The sequence below is a fragment of the Vanessa atalanta genome, chromosome 30 (genome assembly GCF_905147765.1).
Source record: "Vanessa atalanta chromosome 30, ilVanAtal1.2, whole genome shotgun sequence".
Classification (NCBI taxonomy): domain Eukaryota; kingdom Metazoa; phylum Arthropoda; class Insecta; order Lepidoptera; family Nymphalidae; genus Vanessa; species Vanessa atalanta.
In genome coordinates, this window is record NC_061900.1 from 2124412 (window position 1) to 2143496 (window position 19085).

General features: G+C 36.1%; 1 protein-coding gene and 2 non-coding genes across 3 annotated transcripts in view; 2 read left to right on the plus strand and 1 right to left on the minus strand.

Moving 5' to 3' along the window:
• LOC125075162 (oxysterol-binding protein-related protein 8) overlaps window positions 1-19085 on the minus strand; it is a 60651-nt gene that overhangs the window by 20992 nt on the left and 20574 nt on the right. The window contains exons 3-9 of the mRNA XM_047686785.1: window positions 18108-18171; window positions 15704-15810; window positions 12901-13074; window positions 12122-12208; window positions 11651-11795; window positions 10467-10587; window positions 9765-9862 (exon numbers count right to left, since the gene is read on the minus strand). Coding sequence (XP_047542741.1) covers window positions 9765-9862; window positions 10467-10587; window positions 11651-11795; window positions 12122-12208; window positions 12901-13074; window positions 15704-15810; window positions 18108-18171 — 796 coding nt within the window. The remainder of the gene's footprint in view (window positions 1-9764; window positions 9863-10466; window positions 10588-11650; window positions 11796-12121; window positions 12209-12900; window positions 13075-15703; window positions 15811-18107; window positions 18172-19085) is intronic.
• Trnac-gca lies at window positions 14322-14393 on the plus strand. Its single transcript has one exon. It is a non-coding gene; the product is annotated as a tRNA-Cys (tRNA).
• Trnan-guu lies at window positions 16018-16091 on the plus strand. The gene has a single exon. It is a non-coding gene; the product is annotated as a tRNA-Asn (tRNA).

The following is a 19085-nucleotide window of genomic DNA, read 5'->3' on the forward strand; positions in this document are numbered from 1 at the left end:
AAGATTTGTTTATTTTTATTCCTAAAGGCTAATCTATCTATATAAATCTTCCAATGTATTTATGTTATTTTATTTTTAACATAACACATTTATTTAACGAACTTTCCCGAATAGCAGTGCGATTCTGTAAGAATACACTTCGTATCGCAGTCGTGAATTCGACAGCCGATTAACAGTGATACAATGACACGTATAATATTCTGATATTCTGACGACCTCCGTGGTCGAGTAGTTTTTTTGGGTACCGGTTTTCATGGGTACGCCACTCCCGGGTTCGATTCGCGGCCGAGTCGATGAAGAAAAAGTTCATTAGTTTTCTAACTTGGGTCTGGGTGTTTGTGGGACCGTCGTTACTTCTGATATTCCATAACACAAGTGCTTTAGCTACTTACATTGGGATCAGAGTAATGTATGTGATGTTGTCCAATATTAATTATTTATTATTTCACGCTCGTTTTGTGGGATGAGATTCGAGTTTCTCATTACAGAATAGCTCTAAAGTTAACACGAGCAAGTGTAACGCTTCTACGCTGAATAAAGATTTTGTTGAGTCTTTATTAACCTCCTACAGACAGACAATTACATAGCGTCATTTATTTGAAAATCTCTGCTCATAAATTAACAGAGAATTTGCTTCATATATAACAATATTCTACTCATAGTTTTATAGATTCAAGTCAATTGTATAAATGTAAAAAATACATCGGTAAAGAAGGTATATTATTCGATACAAGATTATATTGATGATAAAAAAGCGTCGAGTTAATGCTTGTTGACTTCCAGGCAGGAGACATAACATACATATATAATTGTATTTAACTAACATGACTGCATTTTCAGATGTTGAAAAAGAGTAACTACTGAGTTCCTTGCCGGTTCTTCTCGGTTGAATCTACATTCCGAACCGGTGGTAGCTTTACTTTAAATAGTTTGTTAAATGACGATTCAAAAGTGCTTGTAAAAGTCTACTTGAATAAGGAATATATTAATTTTGATACTATACCCTGTACAAAATACCTTGATCTTTTTGACAGATGTATTTTTTTCTCGATCGACATAACTTTGCAATGACGAACATATTATTTTCTTAATTTAATGATTTTAAAATACATATAATACAAAAGTTCCTAAAGATTCGAGCGTTATCCGAAAATTTTAAGACTTTTTCTATTATATATTATTGTTTCAAAGTAAAATTTTAATATAAACACTGAAAATAATAGACGCTTGTACAATGTTACATCGGTCGGACGGTAGGGACGCGAATGACAGGCGGTAACTGCTACAAAAATCCTTATTAAAGATCATTGTTAAGTTATTGTTACGAACGGGGGTCCTTTTGGTTGCGGTCTCTTTGGCTAGTATAACTCTTTTTAGAAAAATAAGTTAAAAAAAATTTGACATAAAAAAAAATACGTGATAAATTCTTATGATGCGCGCGCACAAGGTAACGTAATCACGAAGACGTCGCTCGCGAAACTGACAATTAAGTGACGTCACTCGAAATAGACAACTTCACACCTTATCTTATTTTAATACAAACTAGCGACCCGCCCCGGCTTCGCACGCGTGCAATGCTGATACTAAATATACTACAGAATGTCTTACAACGTTCACAGTTTTTCAGTCGTTAGACAATACAAACCGCTATGTCCCTGCGTTTTAAATCTGTAATATCTTCGAAAATATTCATTTAAATTACATAATGTAAGGGCCATATTGATCTATATTAAATGCACAATGTATTTAAGGCACTTAATTGGATAAGGATTAATGCTTTATTGCTTAAAAGCGCATCGCAAATAAGCCATTATTGCTCGTAAAAAGTAAAGGATTAAAAATGCTTATTGTGGGTTATCCCTAAGAGATAGACATATACCATCGCGGACTTTATTGAAGACCTTTATAAAGTGTATAATACTGTAGTACATTATTTTGATCTATCTCGTAGGTTTGAGCCAACTTGGCAATGTAAGCGCCAAATATATAAAGTTATCAAGTTTTCTCTACTATATTATACATGTAGTGTACATACAGACCTTCCTCTCGAATCACTATATCCATTAAAAAACACCGCATCAAAATCCGTTGTGTAATTTTAAAGATTATAATTATATTATAAGCATACACAGGGACAGACAGACAGCGATAAGCGACTTTGTTTTATACTACGTAATGATTTAATTGTTTGTGTTAAAGACGTTCTAAAAATAACAAAATTATTATTATTATTAATTATTTTCATTTAATTAAAAACTATCTAACTATCTTAAAACAAATCAACTAAAAATATGACTACGCACATCGATATTATGTACTAATATTATTAATTCGAAAGTAACTGTCCGTTGCTCTTTCACGGCCAAACCGCTGACCCTAATTTGATGAAATGCTGAAGTAATGAACCCTCAAGGAAGGAACACAGACTACTTCATTTTGACCAACCCCTAAAACGCGAGCAATCCGCGGACGTCAATTTTAGTATATGTCATAAGCTTTTATTGTTGATTTAAAAAAAAATAAACAGGCTGGCTGTTCTATCGTTCCCTTTTGCCGATTCATAGATTCAAATCATTTGTAAAAAAATACATTCATGAAAAGAGCATATTCAATACGAGATTATGTAGATGATAAAAAAAAGCGTGGAGCTAATACTTGTTGACTTCCAAGCAGGATATATTATATACATATATAACTGTATTCAACTAACATAACTTTGTATTTTAAATGTTGAAAAAGAGTAAATACTTCTAGAGTTTCTTGGCGGTTCTTCTCGGAGAACCTACATTCCGAACCGGTGGTAGCTTCACTTAATATCGTTTGTAAAATAACGATTCAAAAGTACTTGTAAAAGCATACTTCAATAAAATATATTTTGTGTTGATTCGATTTAAAAATAATAATAAAATAATAGTATTCAACAGGTGACGATAACCGGAAAGGCCTTCATAAAACACAAGTTGATAACTCAAAAACAGTTTTTCACTAATCACAAAAGCATTTATCGATAAAGATTAGTGTTGCACGTTTTTAATGTAGGTAGTCCTTTCATTATTTATATCTAGTTAAACTGTCAAACCTTACACCATTGAAACGCTAATACACAATAAAATATATCTTATAGAAATCTTAAGACATGACAGCGCACAGAAAAAAAAAATTTTTTTGCTCTCGAAGGTATTGACTTTAACTGCCTAAATTAAAAAAAGCACTTTATCACCGCACACTATTTAATGTATTGTTTTTTTTTTTTACAATAAATTTCGGCAAAGGTTTGAAGATAAACTTTTTAATTATCACTTAGTTCTCATACTTTTTAAATGTCAATAAATTTAACGCATCGTTACGAACGCGTGATACAAGGCCGGTAATACATTACCTACTAAGTCAGTTCGCGATAAGATGTCGTAACGTCTAACCTACTTACAAAAGATAGGTTATGCGTTAAGTTTTGTTTAGTCATTAATACATAACTTGTGATTTAAGGAAATTTAATTTCAAAGTAATTCTGTTATTTATTTACGAGCGAATATGAACCTTACGTGCAAAGAGTGAGGGTTCAAACTCATTTACGAATTTTAATTTTTTTGGACGAAGTTCTTTTACACGGCTTACTGTAGACTGGAAATCGTCACGTAAGAAAAAATGCCCCCTCCAGACGACCTTTCTTTCTCTTTCACTTTCCCTCTGTCTCTTTCTAGTGTATACGGTTTTTAACGGGACTTCTCACGGGATTTTCCATCACAATTTTATCTCTTGACATTTAATTATTCTCAAATGTTGACGATTTATTTCATTGCGTCTGTTATTTAATACATAATATATAATGAAAGTATCTCGTTCCAACCGTGTGAGCTACATCTTCCATCTCGCTCACACACAATCTGTGGGCGTGATTTCGTCAAAAGGGACGGCAATGCGTAACAGGAAGCCGGAGAAGCGCGCGCTTTAATTTGACCAATGAGCGCGCGGTGCCAGAGTTCGCCGTCGTTATACGCAATGGATTTTCATGATTTTTTGATCAATGACAAGAGCGATTCAAGAGGAAGGTTTATATGTACAATACATGCATATTAGCAGTAGAGAAAAGCCGAGAATTTAAACTTTCCTAGCCGTTAAAACATAATAATTTTTCTTTACGTTTGTTCTTAAACGCAACGTTACGTTGTTGCTTTGAAACAGACTTGTTCTTATATCTTATATTATATCTATAGACTTGTTTTAATCAGCCTCAAGTCATCTAGGTTCACTTAGTTCCGTGCGTCTGTATTAGACCTGAATCAGGCAACAATAACACCACGACTCTATCGAAGCTCACCACCTTACATCGCCTTTCGTTGCAAAATTCGTCCGGAAGCGTGTGTGTATCCGAACTTAAAAACAGCTGTACCAAATTTGATGATTTTTTTTGTGTTTATTCGAGTGAATCCCTTATTGTTTAGATTGGACCCAGTAGGATATTTCAACAAAAGAAATCAGGACGACAGACAGACAGGCAGGTAGTAATTGTATATTTCTTAAATTTCGGTCTGAATCTAGGACCTCGTGATCTGCAGCCGTATAAACAAAGCACCATACTAACGAGGCGAAAATACTTTCCGAGACGTTAAGCAGGAAGTAGCGATAAAAACATTATAATTTAAGCTACGTCATCAGCTGTCTGACGTCATCGTTGTTGAAATTATCACAATACAAACGATAATATTCATTGCGATTCGTACGAATGTGTGCTGTACTTCTGTATGTGTGAGTATTTATATATACATTTTACTTCCAATCGGTAGGTGGACTGACAAACGTTCCATTTGGTTGTAAAAGGTCACCACTGCCTATAGACAAAGGCACTATATGATAAATTAAACTCCCTTCTGATGTCCGATACACCAAGCTCGGTAACTAAGATGTTACGTACCTTGTGCCTGTAGTTACACTGGCTTACTAATTGCACCGGAACACAACAATACAGTATTGCTGGTTGGCGGTATAAATATCCAGATATTTCTTTGTGCCAGTCCAGACTGGCACAAAGCCCTACCACCGAGTAAGTATTATACTACGTTTATCCGCGGCTCCGCTCACATGTTAGCGTCGTAGGTTTTCGTATAAAAAGTAAACTTATGTACTTCTTGGGGTTCAAACTTACTTCGTACAAAATTGGGTATTCTATGCTTGAAAAAGTACTTTAAAATGTTGATTATCGATAGTCTATCGATAGTTGACTATCGACATGCAGCAATAGTCGGAAGCTCAGTTCATTACAGAGAACGATACAGTCCGGACCTTCCAAACAGGACCGTTGGTTCACGCAACTCTGATAGTTATAATATACCTACTTTGTAATTTGTTATCGCTGATCACCTACATGAAATACAATAATTATCATTCTTTATATTTGTGGTTGCCTGAGACCGACGCCATGAAGTCTGTACCAGAAGCTCCTACCGATGACGGGCGTGCCGCTGATTTATCGCAGTCACCGTCATATATATGGACAACTTTGACGTTTAATTGTCGCGATATAATCGATCGAGATCTTGAATAATATATTATACTAGCTGTTGCCCGCGACTTTGCTCACGTAGGAGTTGATTATATTACAGATTAAATTAAAATACTACGTTTTTATTCTGGTGCCGTTGCATAATTTTGGAGATCTTAAATTTCCGAGTAACATTATTGGAGAAGATTGGTTACTTAAAAAATGACGGACTTCCATACAAAGTTTCGACCCCTAAATTCTACCCTTATAGGTAGAATTTCCAAAATTCCTTCCTTAGTGGGCTTCCTTAGTGGACTCAATAAAACGATCCAACTCACGAAATTTCATGGCCCCAACTTTAATAGTTTACGCTCGGCGATGACGAATCAGTCAGTCAGGACATGTTATTTTATAAGTATAGATTCAAATGCCTAGCAACCAATATTTTTCTGAAAGCATTTATTTTATAAGATAGTTAAGCGGACGTGGTAATAAACCACCAGTAAGTGGTCAAAATCACCCACGTACGCTGTACCAAAAGTAATACTCACATCACAAATACACCAACTTCGGGAACTAAGATGATATGTCCCAATTATGAACAGATATAATTGTTATTCACTTCGACAGTGTTCAATGATATATATTAAATCTATATACATAGTTGTATATGTCTTTAAGTCTTTAAACTACCCCGTGTTAGTGTTACGTCCCTGCGTCTGTAGTTAAACTCACTCACAATTAAAACCAGAACACAAAATTACTAAGTATTGCTGTTTGGCGGTAGAATATCTGATGAGTGGTAACCTACCCAGACGGACTTGCACAAAGCCCCACCACCAAGTAAAACAATTCCCATTTCTATACTAATATACTAATATTATAAGCTTATTAAGCCGAAGTTTGATTGTTTGGTTGAACGCGTTAATATTAGAAAACACTGGGTCGAATTGAAAAAAATAATTCAGTGCTATGGCACTAACTATCGAGGAAGGCTATGGGTTATATATTATAACGATACGACCAAAAGGAGCGGAGTATCAATGGAAAATGTTTCTTGAGAGCTGTTGTTTAAGACCTTCCGTTGTTTCCGCTGCGTAATCGGTTGCAGATTCGCAATAATAGATAGAATCTACCTAGCCGAGCAAAGAACAAGCAGCTAGCAATTTAAAAAATGAAAATGTGACCATAAGCGATTACAAATAAAAATAAAAATTCGTCGTTTGTTTTTTATCGAATGAAAGAACATCACTTTAATTTTCGGATACCTGTAACAACACTAGCTCATTCTCCATACTCGAAACCAACTCAAACCTCACAGTGAATGCATTTCATACATTAGTGCCCCTTAATGTATGAAATGTGACATTAAATCAAACAAGCCTCAAGGATTCTCCACATTGCCTTGAAAATTCAGAACGCGAATCGCGACAAGAACTACGATCCCGTCAAAAATCGGTATCTCACTCGTGGAATTTTGACAACCGACATACTGGGATACGCCATTTTGATTCGTGTATATTAAAATTATTACAACGAATGTCGCAAATCACATTACGAGATTTCACGATCGTGTTCTGCAGTGAGTTTCGAGTTTCTTTTTACAGTATCTCTCGCAAAGTTCACATCTGGTTGACCAGACGAACGACAAATCGGCGAACTTGTAAAGAATTCGTGAAACTAGGGTATGGTCCATTTCACGGGAGGAATTCCTAGGGAACAAAATACTCGCAGCTCATTGGTCGATGCATGCGACGAGATACGACCGAAACGAATCCAGCACGAACGACGACACCAAGAAATAATTTAGCCAATGATATTCACGCTCATTAACCAATGAGCGCATAAGAGTCATGTCCTTTCTGGGATCGTTTCTTGTAATTGACTTAAGACCAATGTGTGTGCACGGTCGTTATTCGCAAGGGCATGTGGAGAGTTCTACGGAAACTATTGGTCAATTCTACCAAAACACAAATACCTCACCGCTTCTGACAATTTTCCCGGCTAGATACACGTTCTGTGCCGTGTATCTATCGTCACGCCTATCCGTTTGCGACGCTTCGAAATTGTTCGACGGTAAATTGTCATAGTTTATTAAAGAATACTTTTGACTGTACGGCGTTGAATTTCTAAAAAGATGCATTCGAAATTCAAAACGATTACCTCATAACCGTTTCGCTTAAAAAGTAAAATTGGACGGTATAGTTAACTTCAATAGATCACAGGTCGCGTTCATTCTCAAAATATCATCGCCAGAGCAAGGGAAGTCAGCCTTCCAGCCAGTAAGAATTACGTGTTCCCATTGTCAATATACATAGTGGCGAGCGAGTCTACTGCAAAATGTTCGACTGTTCCTATGCGCCAACAACCCCCCCCCCTTGCATCCAGCGTTACGTAACGCGACTTTATATATATATATCAGATCAGGGATGTTATGGAGCTCCGTAAGCGCAATCGAAACCGATGGACAGAATATTTATTATAATTTTGTTGTTGCATAATGCTTTAATTAAAGAGAGTAACTAATTGTATTTTAAAGCTATACCTAAAATTTAATAATAATACAATAGCCTTCTTCTTGTTATGTTTTCGTTTACAATTTCTAAATAATCTAATATCCGTAACCGAAAATATCGTCAATAATTATTACGTAATAATTTCGTATATGTAGCTATACCTGAATTCAGTAAAATATAATTAATATATCCGTACCTATATCCAGATCCGTGATGACATATCCATAACATCCCTGTATCAGATACCAGGAGCTGGAATGTTTTTGGAATGATTCCTTATTCGTGCACGATCTATTGAAATTAACTCAATCAATCAGTTAATCATGAACTCATCACCTAAACGTCATAATATCATCACTGGACGAGGACACGTCGAGCGATTCCACAAATCTCTCCAGCGACGGAGCGGTTTTAGTAATCAAAAAATTCTCCGGCGAACTGAACAACACCTCCGATTCCAGTATCTCCCTTCGTTTCATCATTTCGGATTGAAGAGCTTCGTCATTTTCTGAGTCAGTTTTAACTCCAGATTCCCTCAACTCGCTGATACGTTTCTGGGACGAATTCGATTTCGAAACAGATGGAGTCGAGCACCGCCTCTTGAGGATTATCTTTGAAATATTATCTTCTAAAAAACTCATTGAATTTTTATCGCGTTCGGTACTTCGCTCGCCGAACGACAACTTCGGTAATTCGAAGCACCTCAGTATCGGTAGCTTCGTTTCGAATCTGAACGGGCTGGACGTCAGACTCTTGGAGAGTTTCGCCTGATGCTCCTTCGAATGATACGCTTTAAACTCGGACCGAAAACTCTTTGGGGAATAATCTGATATGGATAAAAGCGGTGACGGAGAACTACATGGTGACTCGGCTAGTCTCAAAACTGTCATCATCAAACACGGACAATACGAAAGGATAAAGCAAGCGAATGTGTAGGAAACGAATGATATATACATAAATTAGTGTAATTATATATACATATAAATCAATCCACGACATCACGATAGGATCCCGCAACGTGACGTATCACGGATCGTGATATCGTGTTAAGAAATACACACGATACGTCATCACGAAACAATATCGCATCGTTGCACGTCACGATGTTAAATTTGCACGAAATTGTCACAGTCGACTCGGAGACGCGAACCGGAATAGACGTGTTCTCTTAATATAAGCGTTTATTATTATTTTACGAAATACGCACACAAGTGTATGCTCGGGTTGAGTGACGTCAGAGTCGACCAGGTTCCAGGTCAATAATCAATTTTCGTTTTGACATATACTCGTTCTCCCTAATAATAACGAATATATTCTTTTTTTGTAATTACAAACCAAACCTATAAAAAAGAAAATATAAAACATTTCACATCAGCTAAAAACCTTTTAATTTACGTATAAGCACAAAAAAACATATCAACATAGAGTCGATTCCAATGGAAGGAGTACATAATCAACTTTGACCTTGAATTGTCGTGACGTCATTAGTCTTCATCTAACTAAACTGTTATTTGTAAATCGAACAAATTAAAATATAAACTTTGGAAGTTCTGTTCAATATTGTTGTATTATAAATAAAGATATATTCATTAAGAACTGTTCGTATTGCATAATAGCATCATAATATTATCACTTGCCATTGGAATCGTCTATAAGAATATTATAATTTGCCTACAAGAAAAAATCCAGCAAAGTATCAAGGGTAATGTTTGCTCTGATAATTTCCGCAGGCGTAAATTAAATTAATTAAAAATCAACTTTGTACTAACCATGTTCATTGAAATGCTTCTCCAGCTCCTCGTGGGAGATGTTCGTCTGTGAAGCGGGAGCATCTTCGACGGCCTGTTCCGGTTTCGACCGGGAACATCTGTTGTTAAAATAAAATACAATCAGAAAAAAACCGACGGACAAATTAACCCTATGGTAAGTGGTCACCACCGCTCAGAAGACACTGACGTGGTAAGAAATATTGACCATTAATTACATCGTCAATGCACCACGCAAGTTTGAGAACTAAGATGTCTCAATTATGAAATGTATATACACTTATGTATGTCTTGTTCAAGATTGCCTTGAAGGTCTAGTAGCTAGCTTAAAATATCCCCGGAGTATTAACCGAATAATAATAAATAATATTTGAAAGAGGATGTCTTGACTTCGAACACGACATTTTCAAAGGAAGCTAGACAACTGCGTTGGACATATCAAAGAAAACAGTGAGTATGCAACCAAAGATGCGCTCTCGTAAATCGAAGGCAACACAATCCGACAAACGCAGAGTGTTCACTTGCATGATCAGCGGGTTTTCGAGCGCACAGAGGCCCGAGAGTGTGAACAGCACTGATAATAATTTATTGACTGACTTAACACTTTACTGCCCAAATCCAAAACTTAAACTCCAGGACCTAGGGATCCGCAGACTTATAAGCTAGCCAATCAGACGGACAGTTTACGTATAAAGTATGCCATACCTGAGCATAGCATTGCTGCATCTCAACGCGAGTTCCAGTCCATCCAACCAACAGTGACCAGCTGCTTGGGAGGGCGCTCTGAAGATGAGATGCGCCGTGGGTAGGGGCTGGACCACGGCACCTGGCAAATTAGCAATTTTTTTGCTCATCAACCACCTGATGAATAACACTCACCACAGCACATAAGACGCTCATACATTTCATTCCACGAGTCGAACTCCTAGAGATCAAAATACTCGCACCTCATTGGCTGATATATATAAAAAAAACTATTTGGCCAATGATGGTATCAACGAATAACTGCACAAGGTGTACACTACCGTGTTCGACAGGCACGTGTACTGTCAGCACTGTGCTTGAACTATCCGGTCGTATCGGATTCGCCGTCCCATCGGATTATGAGTGTGACCATAGAGGGTGCACCTGTTTGCACACACACGTGCACTATAATGTCTTGCGTTGGCAGGTCTCCCTTGAGATTGGACGCCGTGACCAAAATCAGTCAGGTCATCAATTGCACAAGTGCTTTGAGAACTCATTTCGTGGAATGGATTCTATGGCCTATTCCAATGGAAGTAGGAAAAAATATAAACAAACCTTAGATTTATATATATGATACAATTTGCTTATAACTCTGCTATATTGCACACTACTAAGAGTTTATGATTGATATATCTAACTAAATAAATAAATATTGGACAACATCACATACATTACTCTGATCCCGATGTAAGTAGCTAGAGCACTTGTGTTATGGAAAATCAGAAGTAACGACGGCACCACAAACACCCAGACCCGATACAACATAGAAAACTAATGAACTTTTTCTACATCGACTCGGCCGGGAATCGAACCCGGGACCTAGAGTAGCGTACCCATGAAAACCGGTGTACACTACTCCATCACGGAGGTCGTCAAGTCTATTTATAATAACAAACACTATTAAACTTAACTACTTATATCCACGTTAATTTTACTTCCAGAATTCCGATAATAGTTTCATCGACGTCCAAAACGCCAAATTTTCGCAAATCCACAGTGAATATCACAGATTAACCAAGCTCTCGACCAATGACATCGCGTCAATTTGCTGTCAAATGTTGTTTATTTGGCTTTTATCCTGTTATGGCTGGAATAGAGTATACGACATGTATCTATTTATCTAACTTTATACATATTCTCACCTATAGTTTCATTATGAGGACCCCTCGGAGCCCAGATGCTCTGTTCAAGGGGATGGTAAAGTTTGAAACAGAAGCCGTCCTTCTTACTAGGTCTCTCTATAACCTGACAGGACGTCAGCAGAACAGTTCCAACCCAGTGACTTCTCTGTAAATAAAATATAATCATAAAAATTGTCCTAAACGAGATATATATATTTATTTAATTATGTATATTTTTTCTTAAGCTATAATCTAAGTTTGAGCCGAGATAGTCCAATGGGTAAACATCGTGAGGAAACCTGCCTAGTGTCAGAGTATAATCTTCCACGTGTAGTACATAATTGTGGAATAAGATCCAAGCCCCTCAAAGGGAGAGGAGGCCTTGGGATATGTACAGGACGTTAATTTTTTAAATTACACGTCACGTCAATTCAAGGTCACAATTTTTCTTCATTACACCTGCCATTGCAATAAACTATTTCCGGTACTCACTTTAGCTTTGGGGCTCTTGTAGAGCAGCAACAGACCAGGCTTCAAGACGCACCACAATTTCGTCCATGACTTCAGCGATCCACGAACCTGGAGAATTGCCAACTTTGAGACTACTTAGGATATGGAACCGTATGGGGGATTCCACGTTTTAATTCCAAGAACCCTGCTGTAATGTTTATATTGCCTACAGTACTTGAGGATGCTGTCACGATAAAAAAGGGTAAGATATGGACAGCCAGGTGTAGAACATAAGCGGTATGAGGGCTAATGACATCAACTTGGTGTTAAAGGTTTGTGCAAGTCCATCTAGGTAGGTCCCACGCACTCATCTTATATTCAACCTCCAAACAGCAATTCTTTGTATTATTGTATTGCTGTTTGAAGGGTGAATGAGCCAGTGTAACTATGGCGATGTGAGGAACGGTTAATATTTCTTACGGCGCCAATGTCTATGGACAGTGGTGATCACTTACCATCAGGTGGCCCAGTCACCTGACCGCCAAACAATGTTATGAAAAAAATGCTTATCTTCAAGAGCAAGTAAATATACAATTACAGTCTGTCCACTAAGATTGTTGTGGTGGGCAGTGGTATCCACCAAACCAAGTTATCGAAAAAAAACACGTACAAAAAAAAAAAACGGAACGAAGATCGAGTATTTATTAACCCACAGACGAAGACGAAGAAAAAAATCAAATGATTCCCATCACATGGAATTAAAAGTTAAAACCCAACATCACCAGATATGCAGCCGAATAGAACAGTGATTCAGTTCTCACCTTCAACCAATCAGAGAGCACAACGACCGATGGATCCTCTATGGAGTGCAGGAGGGCGGAGGCGGCTCTCTTCTTCTCCTTCCTGTAGTGCTGCCTCTGAGCCTTGTAACTCTCTTTACGCGAGAGCGCTGTGCTTGCCGTGCGCGATACTCCCCCCACTGCTGTTTCTGACGACTGTAAATTTCAATTACAATTAACATATTTAAACCTGCATTATTATTTAAAACATGAAGTGAATCTATACTAATATTAAAAATAAGTCAAATTAGTTTCAACGTATGTACAGTCAGGGTAAGAAAACCTTCGTCAGTTTTCATATTCATTCCTTTATCAAGTCGTAAACTCTTAGTACATTTTGAATCTAAAGCACTAAACAGAAGACTGCACGTAAAATTAAACTAACACAATATGATAACAAGGTTCAAAATAGTGTACATTGCGACACAATATGTCAAACTCAATCAATATCAATAAAGCAGGTTATCGCTCATACTGAGCACACGAAAATAGACCTTACGGTGACCAACCTTTTCTTACCCCGACTGTAAATATATGTGTATATGTGCATATATCTCCGAAACCAATGATCATTTTCATCTTGGTAGAATGTTACATTATTCCTGCGTGCTACAGGGTATCATTATACAGTATAAAACAAAGTCGCTTCCCGCTGTCTGTCCCTATGTATGCTTAGATCTTAAAAACTACGCAACGGAATTTAATGCGTTTCTTTTTATTGATAGAGCGATTCGAGAGGAAGGTTTATATGTATAACACATGCATTATATAGTTGAGAAACACTGATAATTTTAGGGATAACTAATGTCGTAAATAAACAGGTTTTTTGCGCTTAAATTGCAAACGCTGGCTGAACCCTACGAGATAGATCAAAATAATTTACTACAGTATTGTACGCCTTAAAACGGCCTTCAAAAAAGTTCGCGATGGTATATGTGTATCTCTTAGGGATAACCCGTGCGAAGCCGGGGCCGGTCGCTAGTAAATTATATTTATATCATATTATGATAATGAATTACACGACGGAGCGGGTCGCTATTCGTAAATATAACTAAAAAAAACATCTCATGAATTATCTCACAAACAGAAACCTATTTACAAAATACCTAACTTCTAATTTTCAAAAATAGCGAATACTTGGACAGACTTTCATCCCTTATTTAACCCCCTTAGGAATTAATAATTAAAAATTCCATGCCATTAAAAGCAAAAATTGGTATTCTGGTATTCACTTGAAACTTTTTTTAAAGACGTTATTATATTTAAATTTTGTAACAAACAGATGGGTCGACTTTCACATTTATAATATTATTAAGAATTATTAAAGACCTAAATTATTACAATAAAAAAAACACAAATCATTACAATACAATATAATGAGATTTTTCAACATATTACTCAACGGGGATATAGCTCAGTGGTAGAGCATTCGACTGCAGATCGAGAGGTCCCCGGTTCAAACCCGGGTGTCCCCTAGGAAAATTATTTTTATATTTTTTGTTTTATTTTTTTTTATCATGCATATTACATGTATCTTTTTTTATCTGTGATTACGTAAATTTATCACAAGCTTTTATTCAACTTGCAATGTTTGTTTAGATCAAATCTTGTAAGCTTAATACGCCTCCTATCATGTATCATGATACAGATTTGAAATCTGCTCTGTTGACCATTTTTTATGGTAGTGATCAAAGCTAAAATCGTTATTCAATATAGAATTGCTACACTTGCTTTATTGACAGTCAAAAATCTACCACCGGTTTGGAAATTAACACCTCAGACCTGAGAAGAACAGGCGAATGAAACTCAGCGGGATCTTTTATTCATCAATTCATTCTTTAATTTATAATTATTAATTTTACAATTGAATATTTTAAAAGATTTACTGGGTTTGTTGTAAAACGTATTAATTGCCCAACAAAAGAGTTACTAACACTATGTAATCGGGGAACTGATTCCAAACCCAGGATTGGCTCAATGGAGTAGTAACTCTTTAACAATCACTTTAAACTTTGTGCATAATAAAGCTTGTTTCCATCTAATATTAAGTTTTACAGATACACATATACCAGACAACCGCTTGAGTTGAAATCTTACACTCATTTAGTACTGGCTGGTTAAATTCAATACAAAATTTTCATTCAATATTACTTAGGGCTTCGTGCATTTATCTGGATAGGTACCACCCACTCATCATACATTCTATTACCTCCGAATGCATCAATACCTTGGAGTCTAATACATTTAAAAAAAAAAAAAAAAAACGCGCGCCTGTCACAGCGGCTTGAATTTACTTTTTGGCGCGAAGTTTGAGTGCTTCGCACATACTATTTCTGAGTCATTGAAAATTTGTATTTTTAGTTAGATTTTATTAATAATAATTATCCAGTTAAACTATATAATTTTATTGTTGATTGTAATTATAAAATCAGATAGTACTGAGTCTATTATAAAATACATTAATAAATAAGGCATAATACTTAATACAAGATTATACTAAAGATAAAAATGCGTGTACTTAGTATTTATTGATTGAGGCAGATATTTAAAAAAAAATTGTTCTTTACTAACATACTCTGTAATCAAAATGGTCGAAAAAATTTTCTTTTCGGAATATTCGGAACATGACGATTCAAAAGTGCTTTTATGAGCCCACTTTAATAAATAATATTTTGATTTGACTTCACAGTGACGAAATACAGACATTAAAAAAACTATTTTTATTCATAAATAATATGGCCAACCCCAATGACCTTTTTTATCGCAATAGTGTAATTATCAGTACCTTATCTGAGGATGTTCCGTCTGGAGGGTGAGCCCTCCCGTCACCAGAGGCCGGAGTCGCTAGCGGGGCGCCTGGGGACCGCGGGGGCGGCGTGAGCGTCGGCTCTCCTGGAAAGTGACGTATCAAGATTTTATATTCGAAAAACAAACAAAAATAACATAATGTATATATCGCTCTACTGGAATAAGCATACATCCAACCAGATAAAAAAAAAAAAAAAAAAATTAAAAACAATACATAGATAAAAAAGTATGTCACGCGTCACGAATTTGTCGTGGTGAAACGCGCTTCTCTATTTCGCGAAGTCTCCCATCGCCTCCGTGGCGCAATTGGCTAGCGCGTTCGGCTGTTAACCGAAAGGTTGGTGGTTCGAGCCCACCCGGGGGCGGCACACATTTTTGTTATTTTAAATAAAAAATTAATATTATATTATAATTACTATAAATATTCTTTAGTTCGTATTTACATGATTACAACGTCATAATCGATTAAGAACATATTATTTATAGACATTTTTTTTTTTGTAATATACGAAAGACAAACACGTCTAACATATATTTCAATGGCAGGAGGACCAAATTTAAACAAATCTAAGATTATATTCGTAAACAAATATAAAGAATAACATTAGGAAGATTAATATTTAATGTGTAGTCAGGTGTATTACACATATGGTTCAAAACATTCGCCCTTGAATTCGCCACCAGAGGCGCTAGTGTAGAATGAGGTCTCTTGAAATATCAAATGTCAGCAGACAGATTCTTCCATTACCTACATATACAAATTTAGCAAATTGTATACTCAAGATCCGAAAAACGACTTCCGTCGTTATGTTTGACGTTCATTGACATTACGGGGTAATTACAATAAAACACAGTACGGTCCAAAAATGCCCGTATATTTATTTATTTTTCAGTAGATGGTGGGGCACAGTGGTCTTTACAAAGACACTGGGTGTTGGGAGCTCACTGAAGGACTAAGAATACACGCGTCCTAAAGGCGTCCTGTGAGACCGAACCTCGACGTCGGAGGGGAAAACATGTAGCAAATGCCCTTCATACGCCTAACCTAACTAATAACAACGATGGAAGCGCTCAGAACGTCAATAGGACAATATTATATTGTAACTGTCAGACATTCAGACATCATCGCCTTAATACAAATTTTCAGTACAAACATTGAATACATTTTTGTACGGTTTAACACAAAACCGTCTCCAAATATGTCTCCGATAGGTCAGTTAAGGTACAAGGTACTTTTTTTGTTACGTCATGTCTTGCCTTTTTTATATTGTTTTTTTTTTTACCAAATCATCTGAGTAATCACGAAATGATAACGAAATAGGTGTATAGGTCAATCTTTGATTATTCATATGTCTAGATAGACTGTCAAAGCTGAGAACGCGTCGAAAAAATTGTTGTCAACTGTTGGACCACCAACGCACACTAGTAAAGTAGTATGACGTTCGGCGAGTGTCAGGCGTAGCTCTCACGCACACCTAGATAAAAAAGTTGGCTCGTCCGTTTTAGTTATTTTGTAGTGCAACACTATTTAGATATAAATATAAATATTCTAATAGGTCTGTATTAGTTCATCATTTATATCATAAATTATTCTCAAATTCAAGAGAGTAAACAATCTGTTCACTCGAGCGTGATCGTTATTTATTTGTTTATCAAATTTAAAATAAAATCATGACTTTGCAACAGAGAATACATTTTCAATGACAGCGATATCTCACTCGCTAGTGGCGCCAACTATTGCCACCATAAACGATAGCCCTCATCACTCGGCGAAGCCAAAACCGACTTTTTATTTTTATTGGAACGAAATTCTTTTACGCAGCTCACAGTAGAGTCAACTGTCAGAAATAAAAAAAATCCATCTCATTCTTTTATCTCTGTCTCTTTCTATTGTATACGGTTTTATATTACACTATGTAAATTTATTATTATTATTATTTTACAAAGATTTTTTATGAAAAAATTATTTCTCGATTTTTTTATCAAATGTTGTTGGTTTATTTCATTGTCCTTTATTTAACACATAATATACAGGGAAATCAACTTCATGATGATCTTCAGTGTTATAAATAAAAAAAAATGGAAATATGCTTACTTAAAAAATATATATATAATTATGCAAAGTCATATAATTATTTGCATCGAATTACCAAGTGTTTTTTTTTTCAGAATAGCACCGCTTAGCTTTGTTGTGCTTAATTTATGTTTATAATTCATGGAAACCTGCAACATGTGCATTCTCCTAACTCGCTTTGGAACAGTGTAGTCAAATAAACTCCAAGCGTACTCCTCAAATAGGCGTTATCCCACCAGTGGGTCGCCACAGGCTGTTCACTATGTACAAAGTACAAATTAAGGTATTTGTTAATTTATTTACTGACCGTAAGTAGGGGGCGTCGATGGAGCTGTTGCTGATAAGACCACGCTCAGGGGCTGATGTTGTTTCTGAAATTACACAAAAAACACGATCACATACATGATCTCAACACAGTATAAAATAAAGTCTATTCCCGTGGGTACGTAACGGATCTTAATGCAGTTTTCACCAATAAACAGAGATATTCCAGAGAGGAAGGCTAATATGCATAATACATACATATTATAGCAGATAATTTCAACATTTACAGCCGAAAAAAAATGGGTTTTTTCCCTCAATGTTGTTCTCCTTGTTCATCAATCTAAACTTTGTACCTCTATTGTACCAGTGTAAAGCCGAAACGGGTAACCAGTACAATATATATTCACAATTATATACTTCCCATTTAGAACATATTATACAAGACATGTCACGCTATGTCTACAGCGAGACGAATAGCATAGTCTAAACCAATGACAGGAGTAAAGATAAAAAATTTGACCTTGAATTGACGTCACATCACTGCTCATAATAATCTGTGCCGTTCATTGTAGATTCGTGAATGACGTTTAGAAACGTCATCGAAGCTGTTATCTGAACATTGGAAGTAAAATTGAAATGTACAAGAGTTAAGTGGAATAGTGTTGTATTATAAATAGAGATATACTAATCGAGAATCTGTTTATAGTGTACAATATAGCAGAGATTTATAGCAAAACGCATGAAAGATTAAATCAAAGGTTTGTTTAACTTTACTTATCCTGCCATTGGAATGTACATAAATATAATAATGTCAGTTTGACGGAATTTTGACAGCAGCGGCCATTTTGAAAGACGATAGAACTGCGCAGGAACTATAAAACAGCAGTCTTCTCTTTCTTTCTCGTAGTGTAAAAGCACAGAAAAAAATGCTTAACAAATTTAACTTTGCCAATGAATAAATTCAAATCCATTACTAAAAGAGAATTAATAAATACATGATATTACTTAAAACAAGATAAAA